The sequence below is a fragment of the Larus michahellis genome, chromosome 1, assembly GCF_964199755.1.
Source record: "Larus michahellis chromosome 1, bLarMic1.1, whole genome shotgun sequence".
Classification (NCBI taxonomy): Eukaryota; Metazoa; Chordata; class Aves; order Charadriiformes; family Laridae; genus Larus; species Larus michahellis.
Genome location: NC_133896.1, coordinates 87,941,901 through 87,968,652, shown reverse-complemented (window position 1 = coordinate 87,968,652; position 26,752 = coordinate 87,941,901). Strand labels below are relative to the sequence as shown.

The 26,752-nt window shown below is 38.5% G+C and overlaps 1 protein-coding gene across 1 annotated transcript in view; it reads left to right on the top strand.

The window, feature by feature from the left end:
- Positions 1–26,752, top strand: part of ATXN10 (ataxin 10) — a 109,699-nt gene that overhangs the window by 15,113 nt on the left and 67,834 nt on the right. The window contains exons 4-5 of the mRNA XM_074590396.1: positions 14,406–14,502; positions 15,420–15,584. Coding sequence (XP_074446497.1) covers positions 14,406–14,502; positions 15,420–15,584 — 262 coding nt within the window. The remainder of the gene's footprint in view (positions 1–14,405; positions 14,503–15,419; positions 15,585–26,752) is intronic.

Below are 26,752 nucleotides of genomic sequence, written 5' to 3'. Positions count from 1 at the left end.
GATAACTGGTTGAAAGATAGAGCTCAGAGGGTCGTGATTAGGGGCACAGAGTCTAGCTAGAGGTCAGTGACGAGTGGTGTTCCCCAGGGGTTAGTACTGGCACCAGTCCTGTTCAATATATTCATCAGTGACCTGGATGAAGGGATAGAGTGCACCCTCAGCAAGTCTGCTGATGACACAAACCAGGAGGGATGGCTGACACACCGAAAGGCTGTGCCACCATACAGAGAGACCTGGACAGGCTGGAGAGTTGGGCGGAGAGGAACCTTATGAAATTCAACAAGGGCAAGTGTAGGGTGCTGCACCTGGGGAGGAATAACCCCATGCACCAGTGCAGGTTGGGGGCTGACCTGCTGGAGAGCAGCTCTGTGGAAAGAGACCTGGGAGTCCTGGTGGACAACCGGGTGACCATGAGCCAGCAATGTGCCCTTGTGGCCAAGAAGGCCAATGGCATCCTGGGGTGCATCAAGAAGAGTGTGGCAAGCAGGTCAAGGGAGGTCATCCTCCCCCTCTACTCCGCCTTGGTGGGGCCACATCTGGAGTACTGTGTCCAGTTCTGGGCTCCCCGGTTCAAGAAGGACAGGGAACTGCTGGAGAGGGTGCAGCAGAGAGCTACCAAGATGATTAGGGGACTGGAACATCTCTCTTATGAAGAAAGGCTGAGGGGTTTGGGTCTCTTCAGTCTGGAAAAAAGACGTCTGAGGGGGGATCTTATCAATGCTTATAAATACTTAAAGGGTAGATGTCAGGAGGATGGCGCCAGGATCTTTTCAGTGGTGCCCGGGGACAGGACAAGAGGTAATGGGCACAAACTTGAGCATAGGAAGTTCCACCTAAATGTGTGGAGGAACTTCTTTACTTTGAGGGTGGCAGAGCACTGAAACAGGCTGCCCAGAGAGGTGGTGGAGTCTCTGTCTCTGGAGACATTCAAAACCCGCCTGGATGCATTCCTGTGCGACCTGCTGTAGGTGACCCTGCTCTGGCAGGGGGGTTGGACTAGATGATCTCCAGAGGTCCCTTCCAACCCTATAATTCTATGAAATAAACCTTTCAGTTCTGTCCTCACTCAGTGAAATGAAACATCAGATGTTTCTTTTCTTAGACCTGTTCTTAGTTCTGCACTCAACCATTTGCAAATTGGAATTGCACTGGAAAACTGAGACCAGCTAATTTTGAGGGTATGGAAAAGCAGGGGAAGGTGATGTTCCCAAACCTACCAAGGAATACTAAATTGGTTTTCCTTTATTCTTTTTTAAATGGACAGCCATGTGTCCTCAACCATTTCTTGATTCTTGTAAATATCTATCTATCTATTTATTTTCTTCCCCTAGAAGGCAATGGCAGCAGCAGCACTGTTACTTTTGGTCCCATTAAAAAGATTATATCTTAGCCAATAGGAAAATGAGCTATAAGTAAATACATCTTTTCAGAATGCATCTGAATGGTACCTTTTCAGAACCAGTTAGCTTGAAAATAAGGGCATTTAGGGCTTATGTACTGGCATAGGAGTCTATCTATCTGTGGCCTATTTTTGATACTTTCTTCTTTTCTGTACCTTATCATTTGAAATGACTGGTCATTCAGCAATGTATTTTAAATTAACAGGAAAGAGAAATAGAATGGTCAACTATGGAACCTAAATATTCTTTAATTAATGCCAATATTGACCAAGGCAGTCTGTCTCTTGTGCTTCTTTTTTATTTCCTGTTCAGTATCTTTCATGTTTCTGTTTTCTTCTCTTAAAAAATTTGCATTCTGCTTTCACTGCTTTTTGTAATCCTTTAATCATGTTGCACCGAATGGTTTCAGTTCCAAATTACTGCTTGTATAAAAATAAATATTTTAAAATATGCCTGGAAAGTGTGATGGAACAGTAAATTTTTACTAGACAGACATCATAGCAGAGCGAATATCCAGAGCTCATCCAGTGCATTTGGGAAATCATTGCTAAGTTTTATTACCTATAAACAGAGATCTTTTTTGCTGTCTGAACAGCAAGTGTCTCCACACAGGCTTGGTTATATGGATTTGATTGAACGTGACTACAGTTGCAGAAGATGTAACTTGTAAATTGTATCCTGGAGACTCTCAAACACAATGGCTACTAAATTTAAACCAACAGGATTGAGGAAGGAAAGTTAATCCTTCCTCTCTTTCCACATCAGTGCCCTCTATATTTAGAGGAGAAAGCAACAAAATCTCTGTTTTGTTGGAGATTTTTGTTGTTGTTGGTTTGTTTTTGAGGGTTTTTTTTGTGAGCAAATACTGTAAATTATTACACTGCAGTTTTGTTGTACAAGTCATATGTTACATGCTAATTTACGTGGAATGAGAGAGTAAGTGGTTATAAAGCTTGAACCATTTTACTTGTCATACAGAGTCAAAACATCATGAACTGTTAATAGGTGACACTTGTCAATTTAAGTTCCTACTCATATTAGCTTTCCTTTCAAGGGAGGAAGTGGGAGAGAGTGGTTCCTGAATGGACCCACAGTCCATGGGGTTAATTCCCAAAAAGCGGCATGAAGTTGCTTGGAAGAAAAGAGAATTTAAAAATCTGCACTTCCATTTATTTTTGTATTTGGGGTTTCCTTTTGCTTACTGCTAGCATAATTAAACTTACTTATGTTTTACAGCTTAAATAAACCAGATGCTAATTTAAACAGACTTTTTTTATCCCTATAAATAAGGGACAGCCCTGATCTTAAGTTGCCAGTTTCCACGTGTGATCTTTGCTTTGTCTGTCTAGGCTTTTTGTATGGGGGACTGGTGCCAGTACTTTGCTGCCACTGTTAAAGTAAAAACTATAATTACATTGTCAAAATAATATTTATAGTATTTTCGGGGAATAATTGTGGGAGTGTGACGAATATATTATACTCATCAAACTTTTATGTAAACATAAGCATGAGTTTTTTATTTGAGTTATTGATGTTGTTTTTGGCCTTTGTGTTTTTCCAATCTGTAAAAATAATATTGGGATTTTCATGGTCTTTGTAGCATTTGCAAAGTGTATGCCCTAACAATCAGTTGATACACTATCTGGTAGAAGTAAACTGCTATTTGCACTTGTATTGGGGTTTTGGTTTCGTGTTTCCATAGCTTAAGAAAATCCTGTGTTTTTTTTAGTTTTGCTATCCCCTAATTATTATAGCTCAGAACATTTTACTACTTTACCGAACAGGAAAGTTTTAAGTAATTGGTTTGTTCTCGTGGTACCATTTAGGGTTGTTAGGTTGTTTGGGTTTTTTTCTTCCTTTGTGTTTAGCTCATTAATTTATTTTATTTTATTTTTTTTTTAATTGAAAGTGAGTCTGAGTGCTTTTCAAGGGTGACTGTGAGCATCTCCCAGAAACAACTGTGCTAGGAAGCAAGTACGAGGTTTTCTAACAATAGCAGTTGCCCCTTTGCTAATTGATGGTGCAGGCAGGACTTGGGCAGTCTTGCTGCTGGGCAATGGTAAGTTACCAGACGTAACTGGTACTTCAGTCCTGCCCCATACTGCAGTTTTAACTTTACAGCTGCTCTGTTTGTGCTGTGCTTTGGTTAATGTTGCTGCAGCTTTTTAGTGAACTGTCTGAATTCAGAACATCTACAGCAAGGATTACAGCCATGCAGGCTTCACCCTTCTTAGGAAGGGCGTCAACCTGATGCCACGTTCCGTGGGCAAGAAGGTTTTCTTCGTCCTCATAGTTTGGTCCAAAGTCTATTAAAGGCTGTGGAAAGTCTCTTGATTTTGGTGGGCCTTGGTTCAGGTCAGCGTTCCAGGTCTTTGTTCTTTGGCCTTTTTTCAGAAACTGCAAAGTAGGGAGCCAACTTTTACACCTCTTTCAGCTGTCTGCAGAAGGAAAAGAGCCAAACCTGGACTAAGACGAGTCAAACTGATGAATTGTCCTGAGTTAGCAAACGCTGAATTCTCTTTAGCTCTTGTGCATGTAGTATTGCCCCTCTGCAGTGCTTAACTCTTGCTCTATGCGCTGAGAGTCACACATTTAGAATCTTGTGCAGTGCATACAGGCACAACTAACTGTGCCCTGCACGGCTAGTACAGCAAGCTATATTTATGTGATACAGCAGGAACTGTTATTTTGAGTAAATGCTAGTGTTAGAATTGTTTTCAGCCTTGACACATCTGTGTTCGTGTATATGGCTTGGCTGTGACTTCTGGTATTACTGTGGAAACTTTACACATGCCTTAATTTCATTTTCTCATTTCATAACATCTGGAGTGGAGTGAGGTTTGAGGAGAGCAAGTTCAGATCCACTGAAGAAGTGCAGCTTTAGGACTAGGGGCACTATTTAAATGCAACGCTTTCTTCTCTTAAGGGGGAGGGGGCAAGGGAGGAGGGGGAAGAGAGGCTTCTAACTTGAGAATAAAAGCTCGAAAAGGGCCTGAATCATCATTACTAGACCGTTGGTACCACAGGCAACTGCAGTTGTAGGATCTTGTGTCTGAATGTAGTAAGCTCCAGCTTTTTCTGTTTATTCCTTGTTAGTCCTGTGGAAGATTGTTATACTCCCCTCTTATTTGAAAACCTTTTCCTAACTGGTTTAAATGTCCTACCAAGTTTGAATCCAGTGGTTCTTGATAATGAGGTTTTTTCCTACCTTGGGCTTGATTCTCTCCTTGAGTCGTGTTGCATCTGCTGTGACTGACAGATTTAAGCTGTGCTCAGCTGAATTACTTCATTGACTGTGGACTATGAGTATAAAAGTATATCACTGCAGTGGCTTGTTGAGGTACAATTTGAACTATGGACTGGATCCTGCCTAGTGAGGTTCATCTGTCTGATGCTGTTGACGTTCATGGCATTGAAAGCAGACTTATGAATAGAGACAGAAAAGCTGGTGCTTTCCAACAGTTTGGTGTACGTTGCACTGATGTTCAAAACTGTCCTTTTCATGATACTCATGGAAAAAATTTTTGAGTGCTGTACTGGGAAACAGAGGCAGTGACTGTCTCAATGTAAATCATTCTGCTCCTTCTAGGAGAGAGACTAAGGTGAGCTAATATCTTTAGGTTGTAACAATTGGTAGATTGATAGGCTGCCTTGTAGGTTTCCCTTTTCGCCTTGCTGATACTGCTTTTAGGCAGTGGGTATAGATGTCTTGGTTTTTTCTTGCTCCTGCAGTTTAGAGGCTTTCTAGTACAGCCTGCCAAGATGTTGCTGATTTATGACACATGCATAGTGGTTTTATAATGTGGACTGATATCCACTTGGAGCACAAAGGAAATGGAAGTTTGCTGATGTCTATTTAATTAGCATGGTTTCTGGTTACTTTGGTTGAGGCTTGAAATGAACAGTAATGCCTATATTTCTGTGGATCTTTAAATACAGTGTTCTGTAAGCCCTTTCCTTCCTTTCTTCCTTCCTTCCTCGCTCTTTACTGTCCCCTACCCTACCAGCAAATAATGTCAACAAGATTCATAAAGAGGAGGGTTTCTAATCTACATAAGTATATGTGAATCAAAACTTGCAGAAATATCTGTAAATTTAAGATTTTCACCACTGGTTGACTGTAAAGGTGTGGGGCAAAACCCTAACTGTTCTATTTTGGATGGAAAATTTGTTCCCTGACTTTTTCTTTTGATGGAAAGGCTGTGGTGTTTTTGCTTTGCTCTGACACTGTGTGCTGAATTGGCAGCTGCACGGGGCAGCTCTGGTGTGAGCAGGGCCATCATATTTCTGATCATCTTACCTTGCAGCAGCTGCTCAGTGTCTGTTTCTAGCTTCCCTCTACATCAAAGGCAGGAAGAGGAACCCGTCTTCATCTCATAAGCTGCTGCTAGGCTTTTGGCCAGAAAAGGGCAGGCATCAATGGGGTTTGCCAATTATATACTGTCCCTAATTGATTCTATGGTTATTCGCGATGATAGGCAGAGTGCAGGTCACATGCTTTTTCCCTGTCTTATGGCTGTGATGGAGGAGAAGAGATAAAGGATACATTTATTGTAAAGATTACATTATGTTCTTATGTGATATGACCAGATCTAGGCTGTTTTTGTTTTTCCCGTCAGGGATGTCAGGATAGTAAGATCAAGGTGGAAAGAACAGGACAAACAAACCTTGTAACGCAGAGAGCTTCATGAAGACAGAGCATCCTAAGTATAATGTAGGGAGAAGAAGCTTAGCTATTTTCACACGTACTGCGAGGAAATGAACCTACTAAAGAGTCACGGAGGCCTGAGAGTGCTATAGTTCTTCCTCCAGGGAAAGTGAAGATGCAGGGGATGGAAAGGGCGCTGGAGGAAGATCCAGGCAAAGAGAGTAATGTGAGGCATCTGCTTGTCTTCAGGTAAACTGTTGCCTGTTTGGATCAAAACCCAAGTAGTTACAATTATGTAAAAGTTGACCATCACATTCTTCCGACCTTTTGATAATCATTGCCTCGGCACAACATCCAGACTCTCCAGTTACATGAGCATTGTTCTGATGGGATGGGAGAGAACTATCTGTAACTGTGGCTTCCCAGACACAAGCTACAAGACTTTTTTTCCATTCTGCAGTATCCTTTTTGTTAGCAGGTTTGGGCTGGGATAGAAATGCTTTGTGTCTAACCTTCACTTTTCAGTGAGAATTTTAGAGAATATTGCCAGTGTAGAAAGGAAAAGTTAGAAGATTTGTACCAGGAGATGTCAAGATCTTTTCCTTTCTTCCATCCTCTGGACACACATCACGTTTGATGTGGAAGAGACTGGAACAAAGCAATGAGAAGAGGCAAACTACCTTTATAGGTATAAAAAAATAACTAAAAATAAATTGCGATGCCCAAAAATGTGGATGCTAAAACTGTTGCTGTATATTAATGTGGATGTCCAAGTAAAAATACTAAATGTAAGTTTACTTGTTGATCTCAGTATATTGCAAAAGGACCATGATCCATTATTAGCCAGATACAGAATATAAATGGTCCAAGGGAAAAAAAAAAAAGTCCGATATCCTTTCCACAGACTTACAGAAAAAGATCGTTTAGCTTTTCTAGGGAAAATATAAGCACCTCAGTGGAAATTTTGGTTTAAATGAAACAACATCCACAGTATGCCATCAAAAATAATTGGAGAAATTTGCTCATAATCTCGGTTAGTATTTTACATGTTAATCATTTTCTTTTTTTTTTTTTTAAGACCTGTACAAGGTATCATGTAGTAGTGTGTCATATGGTTAGATACCATGAATAACACATAGTGGGTGGCCAGTCCTTTTTGTTATTTTTCATGGTTTCCTGGCATGGTTTAAGTCCAGGTTGAAACTCCCCAGTACTTCAAACTTGCTGATTTTGCTAGACCAGGGTCTTTAAAGAGACATTGTCTGTTAGATTTAGGCTCAACTTTTAGGTTGATTCAAGAAAAAGATTTTACATCTGAACACATGCAGGAAGCTTATAAATGCAGTTCCCAAGTCTGCAAGCACTTACATATGTTTTACTTCACATAGGAGAGTAATCTCAGGCATGTGTTTTTGCTACTTGTGGGGGTATAACAGGAGTCCCATTTATTATGCTTTTAGACTTTAATAGATAATTTATTAAAGAAATGAACACACTTAGGATGGATACTTTCTGAAAATAAAACAATGCAATTAAAATACCAGAAGATAAAGAGAACAATCCAGTTACTGTATTAAATAAGTATCGTTAATGCTGGATGAGTCTGAGTCGGTATGACACTAACCTTATGTCAGGCAGTGGGATGTCAAACTGACTCTTTTCCTGGGGAGTCCTTTTTGAATCTATCATTATGAGTTCTCATTAGAACTTAATTCGCATCACAGGCTAATTCGTTGAGTGGTCTGATGGTCTCTTCCAGCTCCCTTCTAATTCACTAGTAACTTCACATTTTTAATAGCGTGGTGGGGATTTTTCTTGTCTTTGAGTCAAGTTCTTCTTTATAGTAAGAAGAAAGTGTTGATATTTTGCCTAGACGTTTATCTTCCAAGAACAGAATGGTTGTCCAGTCACTGCACATAATGTTCTGTTAATATTAGAGTTGGCATTTCTGAAGGGAAAAAAAAAAAATTAAGAGTGTTGCTTTCTTTTGGAGGTGGAGGAGATGAGGAGTGGGAACAGAAACTTTATTAAACACAACATTCTTGGTATTCCACAGATGGTAAAAATGGGTTACTAGTCTGCACTGCAGCAAGTGCAGTATGATCAAGGCGGAAATATAATCGGTAGCTAGACGTTCATTTTATTTACAGAAATAAAATACTAAGCACTATTTTAATAACTTTAAATGACAGAGCCCATATATGTATTGTACATTCAATTTGAGTAGTCTAGACAGAATGTTTTCCAAGGAAAATACATTTTCATCAGTATTTGTGGTATGATTCATGGTGGTGAAGAGGCAAATAACTCTTTTTATGACTGGAAGTTGCTTTAACTTGCAGCCACAAGGAAACAAGTCAATGACCGGATGATCGTGGTGGAAACTAACGTTTTATAGTAATAGAGGTCTACACCTTATGCTGAGCTGAGGGTTTTATTTTTCCAGGGATGGCAATATATCACAAAACATTCTGCCATTGTTTACAAACAACAAAAGGTGGTCGTTGTAATGGCTTGCCGTCCACAATTCAGATCTATAGAGCTCACAGGTGACTTAAAAGGTGTACAGGCTGTCAGGAGGCTGTGATTTGGTCTGAGTACTTGTAAACCTTTGTGCTTGTCCCCGATGTAAGTGGGACACACCAGCTATATTGTGTACGCGTAGTTAATGGTTAGCAAAGCATTAAAGAGAGATCTGCAAGTTTGCTAGCCTTACGGTTGCAGTCTGGCAAGTGATGTTAGAATCATAGAATCATCTAGATCAGAAGTGACCTCTAAGATCATCAAGTCCAGCCATTAACCTAAAAATCACCACTAAACCATGCCCCTCAGCACGACATCTACCCATCTTTTAAATACTTCCAGGGATGGTGGTGCAACCACTTCCCGTGAGCAGCCTGTTCCAATGCTTGATAACCCTTTCTGTGAAGAAATTTTTCCTAATATCTAGTCTAAACCTCGCCTGGAGCAACTTGAGGCCATTTCCTCTTGTCCTATGACTTGTTACCTGGGAGAAAAGACCGACTGCCAGCTCTCTACAACCTCTTTTGAGGTAGTTGTAGAGAGCGATAAGGTCTCCCCTTAGCCTCCTTTTCTTTACACTAAACAACGCCAGTTCCCTCAGCTGTTCCTCGTAAGACTTGTTCTCCAGACCCCTCACCAGCTTCCTTGCCCTTCTGTGGACATGCTCCAGAATCTCAATGTCTTTCTTGTAGTGAGGGGCCCAAAAGTGAACACAGTATTTGAGGTGGGGCCTCACCAGTGCTGAGTACAGGAGGACAATCACTTCCCTAGTCCTGCTGGGCACACTATTCCTGATACAGGCCAGGATGCTGTTGGCCGCCTTGGCCACCTGGGCACAGCGCTGGCCTATGTTCAGCTGGCTGTCAACCAATACCTTCAGGTTCTTTTCCACCAGGCAGCTCTTCAGCTGCTCCTCCTCAATCCTGTAGCGCTGCATGGGGTTGTTGTGACCCAAGTGCAGGACCCAGCATTTGGCCTTGTTGAACCTCGTACCCTTGGCCTCAGCCTGTCCAGATCCCTCTGTAGAGTCTTCCTACTCTCAAACAGATCAACGCTCCTGCCTAACTTGGTGTCTTCTGCAAACTTACTGAGGGTGTACTTGATCCCCTGGTTGGGGTTGTTGATAAAGATATTAAACAGAACCGGCCTTAATATTGATCCCTCAGGAACACCAGTTCTGCCTGGCCACCAACTCTATTTAACTCCATTCACCACAACTCTTTGGGCCCAGACATCCAGCCAGTTTTTTACTGCTTTCATACAGGCTTTATTGGATTTACGTTACATTTCTATGTAACTCCAGTAAAGGCAAAGGGTCATACTTATAACTATCTCTGTGTTGCATGCCCCAAATAAAAAGAATGGAAATCTCTTGTGACTGTTGTAAGCCTCAGCAGCTGAGGTCAAGATTTTTCGAAGTGATTGATGAGCAAGTTCATGTACTCTTGTTCTTGAGCAGAGAAATTGTAGTAGGATTTTGAAAGATAAGTCTGATCATCCACCAGGAGAAAACTCATGTTCTGTAAGGAAGATGTAAAAATATGTGTGGATATAAACATTTAAATAATATACACTAGAGCAAAATATGTTGTGTAATAACATAATTGTGTGTAGCAGTCAAATTGGGAAAGATACCGATGGGGAGAAATTGCAGTTAGTCTTTTGTTGATAAAGGCTTACCAGCAATAAACTCTTCTAACTTTAGTACTGGAATGTTAATAAATTTTAATAAATGAATAAATATTATCACCTAACCATGTGGAGCAGAAGGAAACAATAAATTGTGTTTTTTAAATCATATGCTTAAAATCTTTGTCCTAATAATGTCAAGGATTTAACTTTTCATCTAATATACAATCTGATTCTGCAAATGACACTGTGTGAAATGATTTCTTTGTGAGAAGCAAGACACAGGGTCAGGCCTTTGGAAGGTTCATGTGGGTCCTTCAGACCATCTGGGTAGTACTGCAATATAATTGTTAAATGAAAAGTGTGTGCTAGAGCTTGGTTCAGTTAGTGTGTAGTCATAAGAGATTGAAAGGAACAAATGGAGCTGTGATCTTGAAGGTACTGAAGTGCTGGAGTGCGTTTAAGCCGTCCTTATGCAGGGCTATAAAGTAGTATCAGCTCCCTCACCTTTTGCATGGGTGGCTTTGAGTGACGCTAAAAGATCAGTTTATGTGTAGACAAACATTTAGGTACCAAGATTCACTAGGAGAGGAGTCAGTGTTCCCATTTGTACATGTTGCCCTGTTGTAGAAAGAGGTTATTTTTGTAGAACCTAGAAAATTCTCCATAATCTATTGCAGGCTGTTTGTGAAAGCAACATGTAATCTGAGTATTTGTATTTGCTAAAAAATATCCTGCCTTTATAGGAACTATTGAAATATCAATGGCGGGGGGGGAAATTTCGTCAGCTCTAGGGCCAATCTGTGTATCAGAAGTTACATCTTAGTACATGTAATTTCACAGTGGTCGACCATCAGGTTAAAAATAGTCTTGTTGACCACACACAGTGTAATGTTTTTTAAGTAAAAATTTTGCTGTGCCGACAGCTACAGAATTATTTGTTAAAGTCAGTGCTTACAGACACCAGCAGGTAGGGGGTGGACTTAAGATGTTAACTAAATCAGTCCTATGGAAAAGACATACTTTTTTATAATTGTATTTCCTAAATACTAGCTAATGCAACTGGAAAGATTGATTGACAATTATTTTTAGCTTCATAAAAGTGCGGCGTTTGGGGTTTTTTGAGTATAACCACTCAGATACTACTGTGATGTGATTCAGAGAACATGCTGTGATGAGCTACTCTAGTTGTGGTGCTATATGGCTTTTAATGCTGTTTGCCCCTCTTCATCATTGATTTTCCATCTGTGACTGCTGGACATGGCACATAGAATCATAGCATGGTTTGGTTTGGAAAGGACCTTTAAAAATCATCTAGCCCAAGCTGCCTGCCATGGGCAGGGACACCTTCCACTAGACCAGGTTGCTCAAAGTCCCATCCAGCCTGGCCTTGAACACCTCCAGGGATGGGGCATCCACAACTTCTCTGGGAAACCTGTTCCAGTGTCTCGCCACCCTCACAGTAAAGAATTTCTTCCTAATATCTAATCTAAACCTACCCTCTTTAGTTTAAAACTGTTGCCCCCTGTCGTGTCATTACAGGCCCTGGTAAAAAGTCTCCCTCCATAATTTTTGTGAGAAAGGCTGCAATATGGTCCCTCTGAAGCCGCCTTCTTCCCCAGGCTGAACACCCCAACTCTCTCAGCCTTTTTTTACAGGAGAGGTGTTCCAGCCCTTTGAACGTTTTTGTGGTCTTCCTCTGGACCCACTCTAACAGGTCCATGTCATTCTTGTACTGGGAACCTTGAGCTGGATGCAATACTCCAGGTAGGGTCTCATTGTGTAAGTCTGTCCAGCTTATTAGTGAAGACCCTCTTGTCCCACTTCAACAGGTGAATCTTATCAGCTCCCAGCATACACGGCTTCTCCAAGGCAGGTCCATGATCATACAAGCCAAAACATAGGTATTGTGTCAATACGCTAATCATAACCTCCAGTACACTAACCATATTTGGCATATGTTATTGACCTGGCATAATGATCGCACTAAGTACTCTGAAATGAGAGAGGCTGTGAGCTAGGTCCTGTTGTGTGTAATTCATACTCCTGATGTAGCTTAATTACCTTAGGTGTTTATTGAATCACATTTTTCTTCTGAATTACTGAGATTCATCGTATGAGATTACTTCCATGGGGAAATGTTGCATTATCAAGACATCATCTTTTTCTGCTTAGTTGTGAATAAGTACAGTTGCTTTTGTCTCACAGATTAACTGCTTGCCCATATATTGATTTGTGTGCTCTAATTAAAAGAAAAATGTTAACTGTTACTGGTTAAAAACAAGCACTTAAAGTAAAACTCTATTTTTCCATGGTAGATCCATGGAATTCTGACCTTTTCCTGGATCCTTCTTGCTTTTTCCGGACATCACGATTGAACAAGGACATTGTTGGTTGCTTTCACAAATATTAAGACTCCAGCGTATGATTAATGGAGAATTTGTAGATATTTATTATTGTATTACAAATACATTCATAGCATTTCATCATTGTTACAGTAAGAATGGCAACTTTTAAAAGATGTTTAAATTTTTTTTTCCTAGTCCGTAGAATTTTTTTGTCGGCTTAGTCTCTAAGGACTAAAGTGTAACTGATAGCTGAAAAGGGTCAAGCAATTGGAGATTGGAGTATAATCAACCAACCTCACATATCTGAGATCTTTCTCATAATAGAGTAGGTAAGGAGTTCACAAAGAGAAATAATACCCTATTCCTAGGATGTAATGCCTTGTTATTTCTTTGTAACAGGGAAGTATTTCCTTAAAATGTCTACTAGAAAAGTAGCGTGCCCATGCTTGCTGTCCTTCAGGAAAATTCTGAGTCAGCAGGATGGGAATCAGATGGATGGGAAAAGCGGAAACATACTGATGGGCAGAAAATAATAAAAAAGTGCAGATGTGCAGGGAGAGAGAACAGAAATCTTAAGAACTAATGCATAAAGGAGAAGATGATTCAAAATACATTGTGGAGAAGACATATATATTTTGGGCTTAAAAAACGTATATTGGGAAAAACCAAGTTACTGTTCCCTAAGCCCAAGTGACCTGCTTTCTTTTTGTTCCCAAGAGGACATATGGCCAGACGTCTATAGGAAATCTGGCTGCCAGCTGGCACAGCACCTTTCAAAGAGACCTGATTTTATTTTCAGAACCTGGCAATATCAGCCACCTCCATCTGTAATAGGATGCTGTTTGTGATACCTGTTAAACTGCATTTTAGCATTTAATTTTAAGTTTCTTTGCCAACATATTAATAAGGGCCAGCCTATAGAGAGCTGTCAATAGGGCCAAAAAAGTGCTTTAATTTTGTGAGGTCTGTGGGTTCATGCTTTCATTTTTCATGAATTTACATCTTTTGGTGGGCTCTAGGATATTAACTTGTATGAAGAAATATCATCTTCCCATATTTTAAGTCTGTATTGAGAGGAGGCTGGAATAAATCCTTTGTAGTAATAGTAGAAATCTGCTGTATTAAATTCAGTGTTAAAATTGGAGGCAAAGTTACTTCAAGTACTGGCTTTAATTTTTCTGGAATAGAAATCAGAAAGTATTGAGCACATAATCATATTGTATAATTATTTGTCCAGCTAAATAGAATTTACTGTGTGTAGTGAGGGAATAGATTTAGTTCTCTTGCTCTGGCTCTACCTGCTGTAACAAAATTTTCAAGCCATCTTTGGCTAGCTTAGGGAGGGTTCCTGGAGACCTCTCTTATTAGCTGCTCTTGCAGAGTTGAGGTGATGACAGGCGGCCTATTTGTGTTAATTTAATACAAGGAAGAAAGCCACCTCAGATCCAGAAGAGGCAAAATGGCCACTACCATGTGGCAGCCACTGGTTCAGCATGGGTCTGCTTCAGTTTGTGCTAACTGTAGCTCCAAGCTTTCATTGATTTCAATCTGTCTTAAACCTTGACAGAGTCAATTAGTTCTTGTAGTCACTAGTAAGAAATGTTTGATTCTAATAAAAGTCTAACTGAGGAAAAATGTGATTTGTTTTGGGTATAATTCTAGAATACTTTGTGAAATTATTTGCATTAGAAGAGAAAATTCAAATATTTAAGTACAGTAGAGGTGAAATACTGCACCCAAAGCTTAATTGAGATGGATTCTGTAGTGTATAGCTGTAATGTTGAAGTTTGTCATTTATATGAAATTTATTAGTGTTTCTTTGGATTCCTGTTAATATATTTTCTGGTTTTTTTTCAGCTCTTCGTTGTAGCCTCCAGTTTCTTGGAAACGTTGCAGCAGGAAACGGAGATTCCCAGAATAGCATTTGGAAGTGTGCTTTCCCAGATCTCTTCTTGTAAGCATGGATGCGGGTTTTTTTCCTAATGTAATTTTTGTGGTTATATTCAAATCTTTTTTACATGATAGTTGTGCCTCTACTAGCACCATGAAGCTTTGAAAAATAACTTTGGTGAGAATGGGCCGGTTGAGACCATATCCTGTAGATGTTTTTTTTGTTAGTCAACCACAGGGGTCAGGACCTTTTAAAAAACCTACTTGTTCTAAACTAACAGTAAATTGATTTCATTTAACAGAAACTGGAAGAAAACTCTATTTCAAATTATAAGCTTCAAACATAAGCTTTATTTCGGAGGTGTTTTCAAGCAGTTATACTCCTTTCCAAGAACATAGCTTTTTCTTTATTCACTTTGCTGCTTTGTAGACCTGTCAGTAAAAGTGACTTAATCTTCGTGTCTTGCAGTCCTTTTGCCACCCCACCCTCCCTAACCTCACCAGAATATCTTCCTGGAGGTTTGATGACATATGAAATATTACATAAATTATTTTGTGCAAACTCATGACAGTATTGTTGATGGGTTTGGCCAATTTTTTCGTAGTGAGCTAGTAACAAAGGCACATTCACTCAATTTGATAATCATTCTGAATATGTTTTTGGAGCCCACTTATCCGCACTGGATGTAGAAAGACCTTATGATAATAGAAGCAGATGATTATTATGGTTTTACCCAATTTCTAGATCCCCAGTTAGCTCCAATTTAGCATTATTTTTGTAAATTGCCTGTTAAGTTTGACCTTCAGTTAGGGGTTGGATGTTTTTATTTGCAGATGTCTTCTGTGCCTCTTAGGCAATGACAAACTCATGGTTCTCTAAAAGACAACACAGAAGAACAACTCGACAAGCTGAATGCTACTAGTCTGTTTTTCCAATGTCAGTTTTAACTTACCTTCTGAACTCCTTATTTTCTCTTGAAGGACATGCCTAATGTACAGTGATGAGAAAATTGTTGCCTATTGTTGTATGGTCCTATTCACCTGCCTTAATTCAGAGAAAGTGAGAGAACTACTGGATCCAGGGAACTTGACTGTGGCTCTTCGTGTCCTGAAAGTCTACAAAGAGCAGTTGGAGTCTGAGTGGTCGTATGTATCTTTGGATTTTTTTTTTTCCCCTCTCTTAATTGGGTGGTTTTCTAGTGTAAATCTTTGTATTAAAATGTCTAAATTTGTTAAACTGTTAAGCAGTAAATGAAGATCTATTTAGAAGTTAGTAATTTGGTATAGAGATAATTTTCATGATACTTTCACTGACTGTTTTGATTGCTGCTAAAGTAAGACTGCATTTTTGTTGAGGATATTGACAGGAATCTTAAAATCATGGTCTTTTTTTAATGAAACAGTTCTAGAATGCAAACTAATTTATACTTGTGTGCTGGTTTGTGGAGATTTTTAAAATACAGTTAACACAATATAGTCTGCACAGAGTTCAGTTATTGGGTCATGCTGGGAAGACTTGTATGACTAATGCTTCTGAGTAGTACATAAAACGTGTTTTTTTTTTTCTTTTTTGTCTTTATTTTTTAAAACAGATCTGTTCTCTAGTGCAACATGCAATCATTTTTATAGCAAAACAGAGAATATGTTTTGTTTGTGAATCTTGCATGTTTCATTTTCATACTTTAAGAGCACCTAATCAGTGGTTTTCTTCCATTGAGCTTTTGTACTTTTTGTTAGTGGCCATTCTTGTACATATTGTCGTCAGTTATGTGTTTGAGAAACGTTCTGCCCTGCATCAGCAAGGAATGCACATTCAGTTAATTGTCATATGATGCATTCCAAGGGGGGGGGGGGGAGAAGGATAGTTTGTATGTTTTTGTAGCATTCTTTTGATAGTCATGTATAAATTCAAAATTTAATTAGGAAGAATTGTCAGGGTTTTAGTAGTTATTTGGAAAGTCTGTAAACAGAGTTAAGATGATTGAATGAAAAGCAAATGTCATTTACTAGTTTGCTTTTGTACTGAAAAAATGACTTTAAAATTTGTTTGTGGCTGGGCTTTTTTCATAACCAGGTCAATTTGCTTAGGACATAAATAATTTTCAGAAAGCAGACTTAAAGTTGCAGGGTTAGGCAACCAGACTTCTATTTCAAAAGTGACAAACTGAGTCTTTAGTTTTGGCATCTGTCAATATAAACACATGTGAAAGATTGCTTTTCAGATAATTATCTTGATTATCCTTCATTTTCTTTATGTATTGAAGATATGCTGAAATGTATTTTGGCTGAGATATGAAAGCCAGGAAGAGTGGGAAGAGGTTGTTACAGTGTTAAATTTATATTTTGGAGGTAATTGCAGGATAAATGCTGCATCAAAATAAATGCTGAAGTATCAATTTCCCTGATCTTTCAAGTCTGAAGTTTATTCTGTTGATGTTATGATGAAAATGTCTTACCTCCACTATGGATGTTTGATGTGGGTGGAAAACAGTCTCTCTTCGGAGTAGTCTTGAAATTAAAAAGGGGCAAACTTCCATACAAGATATAAGACCACGAGGAAGGAAAAGACAAAAGAGTAATTCTAGTCCTGCCATAAGGCAGTTGAAGAATGTTTGCCCTCTAATGTCAGAACACCAAGTTCCTCATATAGGGAATATACAAAAAGGCATTTGAATATCTTCCAGACATTAAAAAAAAGCCAATACATTTGGTTTTCTTTCATAGTACTTTAACACTGGCTAATTAAGTCTCAAAGCTCATTATCAGTTTTTGCAACTGAAAGAAAAAGTAATGAGTTTGTAGTGTAAGTTTCTTGGCATTTTATACAGTCGTCTTGAACCGAATTATAAATGGAAGTGTTTCAATAATGTTGGCGCTGTCTTCAAGTCAACACAGGTAAAGTGCATTCACAAGTGCAAAATCTAAACCAAAACGTGTATTATAGCAGTGCAGTATCAAGCATTGAATAGGTATTCAAACAGCATTACCTTGAAAATGAAAAAGATCATTCCTTGCTAGGAAGGGGGTGATTTTTCTGTCTCTCTGTAACTCTGGAGCCTTTTTGTGATTCATCTTGTACTTATTTCTCCCCTGTTTCTTGATCTTCACTTAATTTGTTCTTCTAATGCTCCATTTCTTGTATCTCCCATCTGAAGAAATACATTTAGTCTTTGGTTCTCCCTCATGTTCATCTGTTCTTATTGTGAGACAATATTTGTCATGGCTGAGGGTAATTTAAATGGCAAAATATGTTCTTTCTTCCTATCAGATTTTTTTTTAATTAAAAAAAAAGCTATTCCATCCTGAAAGAAAGTAAGATATTTATATATTAGAATACATGTAGTTATCTCTGGTGTACTTGGGACAGGGAGGTAAGAAAGTAACATTTTCACATCCTTTTTTATTGGAAAGAAAAAAAAAAATGGAAATCTGCTAGTGCATACCATTCCTTACACAACGCTTACTTAAACAGTCTTTTTTTTTTTCTTGGTTTTAGTTATGATTTTTCTTTCTTTTTTTATTTCTTTTCTCCCCTTTTCCAGTTAGCCATAGGTCAGCGTGTCACACTAATGTAATGTTTTTTTATCTTAGATCATACATGCAGCTAGTGAGCCTCTATGGTGCGGTGTATTTCTGCGTAGTTAAAGGTTTGGAAGAGCATACAAAGTCAGTAGTCTTGTTACAAGTAGATCAATCATTGTAAAGTCTTGCAGTTATCGAGAGTTTTTTTTTTCTTGTTATCGTGGCAGTATTAATGCAGCATGTATTTCATAGGTAACAGGTTGTTCTTAGTTTGACTTTACATTACTTAAATTAATATTCACTTAATCCTATGAATAGCTGACTATGTTTTCACAAGGTACCTGCTGCTTGTAACTCAGATTCTTCTTTGCATCATTTTTCTCTCCCTCTTCTTTCTATCATTCTATCATTATTCTATCTTCTTTCTATCATTTTTTCCATTTGTAAAGCACGTGCTGTATGAGTCTTTACGAGTATTACACCTGATGTCACATGGCTGAACCTCCCAGTCCAAATCCCAGTTTTCTCTTTTTTTCTAGAATCTTAGAATAGGTTTGTGTTGAGGGTAGTCTTGAGTTGAGTCTGAAAGCCCGTTTCTTTTATTAGCATTAATCTTTCTACTGTGAGGTAAGCATGGATGGGTACAGTTGTGTAATGTAGTGATGATACCTTCTGTTGCTTGCTTCATTTCTTATTGCTAAGCAGCAGGAAGCAAGGTAGCCAGCTCTTCTGCTGACTTTCTTGTGTCTGGCATCCTAGAGCAGTTTTCTCTGCTGCTTCTCCGAATGTGCCAGCCATGTTGCACCTATTTTCTGTAGAAAACTGTTGTGAATTTTTCACAGCTCTCCATTTACTAGCGTAAAGTGCTGCTCTGTTCATGTGATCAGACAGAGCAGGCAGTGTCCAGAAATGGCTTCTTAATGCATACATTGCTGTGAACACAAAAGCTGAACAGTAAACAGAATTTCTCATTTTGGTAGAAGTAATGTTATTTACTTTGGCTGATGAAAGCTGAACATTCTTGTCTTGAATATAAGAACATTTTTTTTGACAATGATGAGTGAAAAGCTAAGCTTTGTCCTTGGGTCAGTGTTAGTCCTCGCATGTAGTAATGCTGTCTCTTTTAGGATAGTTTGTGAAATTGTGTAGGTTTGCATGTGCCGTACGCCGATAATAGGTGTTCTTTCATTAGAGCCTTCTATTTCTTAAGCATGTTTGGATATTGAATGAATTGCAGTTTTCTGCGAATAGGTGTATGAAAGACACAGTCATTGCTGCTTTGAGGATATGTTTAGACTAAGTTTGGACTCTGGTGTATTAGCGCTGTTGCTTTGGTGTCGATTTTTATCATTGCGTATAATCTTAGAGGTTTGAACTAATTCTTGATTCATTGCTAAAGTACTGCCCTTTCCCCCCTGCCCCACCAATCAAGTAACTATGTTACTTTGTGATATGGAAGAGTATGCCTGAGACATACTTGGGTAAAAGTGTGTAAAAAGATTTCTGTCCCCTTTCTTATGAAGTTGAAGCTAAGCTTTGGACGCGCCTCTGGCTGGACTGTAGAAAAAATATTTTGTCAGGAATTAATTGAAAATTTGGAGCTGTACTTCATCTTTCACTGTAGTACATACCACTATGATTGCTTAAATGAATTTACATAACTGCAGTATTTGCAACAGAGCCAGTACTCTGTTGTAAAGATTTGGGTCCCTTGCACCACAGCTAACAAAGATCACAGCAACCATTTTTAAGCGGCTGTTACGGCATTATATGGCTGAGCCAAAATACAAACTGTTCTTCTTCCAGGAGGCTATGCTCACTGCTGGACTCACAAATGACTGAAATTAAGATGTTCTTACTTTTAAAGTTAAAAGTATTACTTCATTCCTGCCTACCTTCTTGTCTCTCAGCAGGAGCATCCGGTTTCGTATTACAGTGAATAAAAAGTGAATGCCACGTGTGTTTATTCCTCTTGGCTGGGCTTTCTTGCTGTCAAATGCTGGTTTTAGGTATTGAAAATATAACAAGGCAACTTTTGGCTATAGGCAAAACTTTTATTCATTATTTCATTCCCTTTTCTTTTATTGTGCACTGAAATTTATGACTTAATGTTCTTCTAAGTTAGTATCCAATGAATTCCACAAATAAACACTTAATGATGCTAAAGTTATTTTTACTGTTGCTGCCATGAACCGTTAGGACAGAGAGAGGACATCCAGGACAAATATTTGTATTTGAGGTCATTGGCTGAGCTGTAGTCTCTCCCAAGGGGTCCTCACTACTCCATTTGGCTAGCACATGTTGGGTTTTCTACTCTTCACCCATCACAGGAGGGCAAGCACATCTTTAAATTTTATTTTATTTTATTTTTTTTTTTGGTGAATTGGGAATTCCTCCTCTGTTCATGATCCCACGTTCATGTTTAGAGTCCAGTTTTCCATTTCCAAGCTGGAAGAGTCCTTAGGGAAAGTTCAGGAGGAACCTCTTTCCAAGTGTGATGCCTTTTGCTTCTCCCTCCAGTCTCGGAGTACTTCTGTAGGGAGATTTTGTCAGAGGAAATCTGAGATTATTTTGAGCAGTTCCTCAGAGCTCCTTTTTTAGAAGGAGCTGTTGGTGTTGGGCCTTTTGCAGTTCCTCTTTGGTCTGCCATAAACCCCTCTCCCAGTTAAAGAGAGTGGAGGAAGCGACTTGAAAGGCAGGATGTAGCTTTCTGGAATTTTCCTGTCACAGTTACCTACTTCTTGAATCACAAAGTGTTCAGTAGAAGACAAGGATTTTCTGTCAGGGAAGAGGGAATTTCTGAAGTGTTGGCTATACTTCTTGAGAGGGGTGGGTTATGGGAGATAAGGCTTCAGTTTAATGACTTCTGAATCTAGTCAATGATGGAAAGCCAAGCTATCCACTTTCTAAGCAATTTTTGAAACAGAGGAGAGCTATTTTGCAGATCAGCATAGTGAGATCTTGAGACTGTAAGCACTGATGCATTTTTAGAATGTGGTTATAGATTGACAGCATAACAAAAATTGCCTCGGAACTTGGAAGAAAGGGAGGTAACAGTGCTGTGGTGCACGCCTAAGTGTGTCTTCATGAGTGATACACTTTTTATTAAGTATTTTCTGTGGCGTGCTACGAGCTAAGAAATAGTTAATAAATTTAAGAAGGAAGTCAGTTCTATAAGGAATGCCCTGGTCAAATTTTGTATTCCGTCTTTGTATGATTATACCTGTTTATCCAGACTAGATGGTCTGAAAGCGCATTTCATAAAGCTTGTGGTTACTTGAAAGCATCAGAAATGCTTCTATCACTGAAATCTATGAAGTTGCAAATGTAATTCACACATTTAATAAATATTTTCTTGATTTAAGAACTGATACCTCCTCCTTTTTTTGTTTTAGAAGCTTGATCCTCTAAATAGCTCCAAGATTTTTTTAATGTTGCTACCTTTGCCATCTTTAATACTAGATGCTGAGTGGCATTTTAAAATAATATTAATTAACATATATAAGTCAATGTATTTTTAAACTGCCTCTAAACTTCTAGTCAACATGGCTCCTGAACTTGTTTCAGGCTAGCAGTCCTGTAATCTTGAATACTAGGAGCTCTTCCGAGGTTGCTGCTGCTGGTCTAATTCCCAAGAGCAGTCGTCTGAGGAGGCAGATTGTGTATCTCCAACTGAGGTTCTTCAAAACACTGCCTGACTGGCTGTATACGCCTTTGTTTTGTAGCTCTTGGCTAAAATCTTAGAGCAAGAAGAAACTGGAAGTTTTCTGGAATGAAAGCCGTTGAAACTTACCTGTCTTGTCCTGAATGGTTGGATCTGTAGTTGGGCTTGCAAAGAGTGCCCAGAGCTTGCTGCTCTCAGAAAGCTCCAAGGAGTATGATGTTACAGAACATACTTCAAAGCGTATGTCTTTGCAGAGACACTGGCTCTGCAGAAACAAGTTAGTTTCCTTTCTTTGATTTGATTTATGGCATACACTAATTAAATGATCCTATCTCCTTGACGGTTCTTTGCTGTGCATTTGTCTTCTAGAAAATGTGTTGTTCTTTGCAACATGCAGCTACTATCTAGGTTATTAGCTTAAGAATTAATACCCTCTAACTTTGTTGAAAAACTTCAATGCTGCTACAGCCTGGTGCATGAGTGACCATTCCTGTCCCATCTTTAGTCCTGAGACCTTGTCCTTCAACATAGGCTCCCCCTTTCATGGGTTGGTTATGATCTGTTGCTTCCAGCTTGCTCTGCTCATGATCACAGTTGTGGGATTAGCATTCTCTCTAAAATACTTCCTTGCGGAAGGTTTTTAAACCTTTCAACTGCGGTTCTGTTGCTTACACCCTCTTATGATCTCTTTTATTTTTTCTTTTAGAATTACTTAGTTCCTTTATATCTGTTCCCTAACAGCAGAAGATCTGTCTCAAACTGTGATCAGTCTTTATGCATTATGCCTCTCTTGGTTCTGCTTTCTCTACCCATATGTTCCATCTTCTGTTTCTATTCAAAGGGATGAGCATCATTTTCAAGCCCTTGGGAGACAATAATTTATTTTCTGTGTATTTTCCCGTCTTTCCAATATACCTCTGTAGTGGTATGCTGATTTAATTCTTCTGAAGTGTTGACGTACTAAGTTGAACATATCTAAAACATGTAAGCAAGTATACTTACTCCATAAGCTGATTCTCTTTTCCTAGTGCTGCTTTCTTTTAACAGCTGCTGCCTAACAAAGGATGCTATCAGGGAACTGGACATATCCTTCCTTTACATACACTGGAATGCACTGTTCAGTAACTGAAATGTATTTCCTATTCACTCTTAATGTCTATGTCTGAAAAAAGGTCTGATGAGTCTTCTGTACCAAACTCCCTTGCTGTTCCAAAGGAAGAAGAAAACACAAGCAGCATCTTGTGTCACATGTGCAATATGCTAAAAGCTTGCCAAGCAGTGCCTTTTCTTTTCCTTTTTCCTTTTTCCTTTTTCCTTTTTCCTTTTTCCTTTTTCCTTTTTCCTTTTTCCTTTTTCTTTTCCTTTTCCTTTTCCTTTTCCTTTTCCTTTTCCTTTTCCTTTTCCTTTTTCTTTTTCTTTTTCTTTTTCTTTTTCTTTTTCTTTTTCTTTTTCTTTTTCTTTTTCTTTTTCTTTTTCTTTTTCTTTTTCTTTTTCTTTTTCTTTTTCTTTTTCTTTCTTCAGTAAAAGCTTTTTCTTAAAACATGCAGAGAGCTATGCCTTAGGCTCTGGAAAATTATGGAGCCTTTAAAAAGTCATTCCTCTGTGTTTCCCCACACATCCACTCCCTTTTCAGTTTGTATTAATCAACAGCAGAAAAGTGTGTCACACAGTTTAGAAGCTACTGTATTTAGAAGAGAAACCAGCGCAGAATGCCACGAGAGATCTATTTTAGAATATTGAACCTGCAAACATATGTGTTTTGTAAAATAATTAGGAAAAAGTAGTACAAAATTACATTATAATTTATCCTAACCGAGACCAATGTGTATTCTAAAAGCTGTTTATTTTAGAAATACTTTGGTGGTTCCATTAGAGATGAGAATATAGCTTGTGTCATCAGTTTTTCCAAGTGTGTGCATGGGGCAGTGTAGCTACTATGGAAAGAAAAAACAGGTTGTATTTTTGATTCCTGAAGAGCAAGGAACAAAAAATCCTCCATTTTAAAATGGGAGGCGTAATATGCCTTTTGGCTTCCAGAAAAATGATATTAAGAGTGTGGTCAGCTGTTTGGCATTGGAAGTAAGATTTTTTTGAACATCCACTTTTTCTTTTTGAAACCACAGCTCAATGATGACTGTAAAGATTAGGATGTGGGGCTCCCCCTCCCCGTTTTTTGCCTTTGGTTATTTTGTCCTGGCTTATGGAAAGAAGTGTGGACAGAAACTAGTGCTCCTGTGGCAAGGAGTCTTGCCCGTGGGCACAGATTTAAAGGCAAAGATAGAACTTCTCAGTTGCTTAATTGGTATGCATGTGGTGGAGAAACCAGAAATTGTTACCTTTTTTAAAATTTATTTTCTTAAATTTTATTTTATTCATTTGGGGCTGTCAACTCTGTCTCTTCTCACTGACAGTTTAGGGTGTTCCCTGCCCCCTTCTTCTACTCTCCAGAAAGTAATTATTATTTTTAATTCCAGGAAAGTTGGAGTTACATTGCAGGTTCCAAGTTCAACTGTAGTTTTAAATAGTACTGACAACTGGAAAAGTTTCCTTAATTTTCTTAATTGTAGAGATCTGAGTGCCTTCTGCTTTCTATTTGCAGTAGCAGCGTATTGGCACAGATTTCATCAATTTTTCAAACCGAACCCCACACGTTTATTTATCTTGTCACCTCTTTCTTCTTGTTTATGTTGTGGAGAAGGGGGAGCAGGAAGTGATTGTATTGCTAATCATCTTCCAGTTTTTTTCTTTGTATCTCTTCAGAAGAAAATTATTCCAACTTCGTGCATAAGTAACAATAGCTCTCTTTTTAGTGCCTTTCAAATGTAGCTATCAAATTGAATGGGAACGTCTTCCGAGTCAGAGAACTACTACAGATAATCTGAACTCAGTCTTCTTGACCTGAGAGTTGACTTGGTGGATAGTATGGTGGCCTGTAAAGAGGATGCATTCATTGTGGATAACACCTTTTGAAGATGGAAGGATGTTCACTGTCATGCTTGATTCAGATCAGGAGAGGAGTATGTGATACATGGGGTTGAGCCTTAAATCTGGAAATGTGTTCCTTATTCTTCTTTTGAGTGAGAAGTGCCGCTGTTTAAGCGGGATGAATTATCTAGTTTACGGAGGTCTTTGTGGCAGCAAATGTGTTTCATTTGTTATTAAATAGCTTTATACTTGTAATTGTTTTTTAAATAGTTTTGATAGGGTGCTTATATTCTTGTGCAAGGACAAAAATTACTTCTAAAATATGTTCTGGTCCCAAACAATTCCTCATCATGCATATTGCTTTTTTAGCATCTAAAAAGGCTGGTGATACAGCTTTGAAAGGTTATCTGTTTAAACTGTCTTCTTTTTTTTCTTCAAAATTTGGGTGATTTGTTACATTTGTTTGCTAAACTACAGTAAAAATAGCTGTTTCATTCTTACAGAATATTTTGGATAGACTGTCATTACAGTAGGATGATGAAAAATGCCTTTGGTTTTGAAATCAGAAGTTTGCTGATCAAATAGAGAATTGCCATTTCTTTACTTCTTTCTTCTAAAACATTTGTAGGGGGTTTCTTCCTCATTTTCTGAGACCGAGGACACTGTTTTCTGAACTTGCTAATGGGATCAAATCAACTTAATATGGAGCATGACAATTGATGATAAAGTTGATTGCTTACACCCGGCTTTGATTGGAGCAAGCTTAGTGGTCATTTGGAATATAGTGAGCGCAAATGTAGCTTATACCATTTCATCTTGGCTGCTTCTCAAATTCAATTTGGTACAATGCAGCCCTTGTGCTATTGTGCAGTGTATGAACTGAACATCTCCTCCTGTATTTATCTACTATGTAAGCACTTGATTTTTTTAGGATTTTAGCCAAACAATTTTTTAAAAGTAAAGAAAATTGGCATATTTAACACTGTTCATTTGTTACTGTGTTACGCTTGCATAACAACTTTAGTTTTCACCATTTCCTTTGCTAAATTACAGTGGTCCTCAGTTTATCCCAGTGGTTCTGCTGTTGGCCCCCAAAGAGAGTTTAAATCTCCTACCAAAGTCTTTTGTGTGCATCTGAAATGCCATATTCAGTTGGTAACCCAAAACTGAACATCTTTTTTTATTTGAAAGTTGTGGATGGTCTTACTTTTCCTCTTCTTCTCCCCTGCCCCAAATGAAAAACAGGAGAGCTGAGGACTAAAGATATTAGATTTAATTTGAGGCATCCTTGCTTAACTACCACCAAAACTTCTGGGCATGGTAGCAAGAGTTGAAAGTGCTTTATTCCACTACTAATTCTTCTGTTATCTCTTGATGATGCTCTTACAAAATATGCTGGTGCTCTGTTCTTTATGATACTGTAATGCAGGAAGTGTAAAACGTAAAAGAGAAACTAAAATGCAGAAGCAGAAATTTCTGAGGTGTTACATCATGTCGTGAAATTAAAAGAGTAAGAAGCAGATACAGAAGTCTGTGCTCCTTTATAAGCAGAAAATTTATTCTGAAATTCTGCGAGCTCCTGAAGCAATAGAGGTCTAGTCCACAGAATGTGGAAGATGTGTGTGAATAAATACAAGAGTGTAGACCCAAGTAATGACGAAAATACAGGTCTTCCACTTCGAAAGGGTAATAACTAGTGTGCACCTAATAGCATTAGATCTTTTTGTGTTAAGTATTGATCACTTTTTAACTACACGGCAAATAGTCAAGAAGATTTCCTCAAAGTAATGTTAATTGTGAAAATTAAGATTTAAATTCATAGTCCCAACTGCAAAATTGAAAAATCTGGTTTCGGATTGTCTCCTTAAATGCAGTTTTACCATAATTCATTGTCAGCTGAAATTTGTACATTATGAGGTTAAGTGCTGTGTTCTGCACAACTCCGATTATTATGCTTTTTTTTTTTGCAGCTCCAGATAAAAGCCTTTGCTTCTACTCAAATCCCTGAAAAATAAAGTCAGATGTTACCATTCTGAAGGTTTAACTGTGGATGGCTCGTATACCATGAATTGTTGGTTCAGGAACAGTAGAAGTGCTCCCCTTGACTGCCCTGCAGATGGCTTGATTCAGTTGTTATGTCTCAGTCTGCGCTGCTCAGTTGGAATACATTTCTGCTGTTGACTTTGGGGAAGTCTGTAGGCTC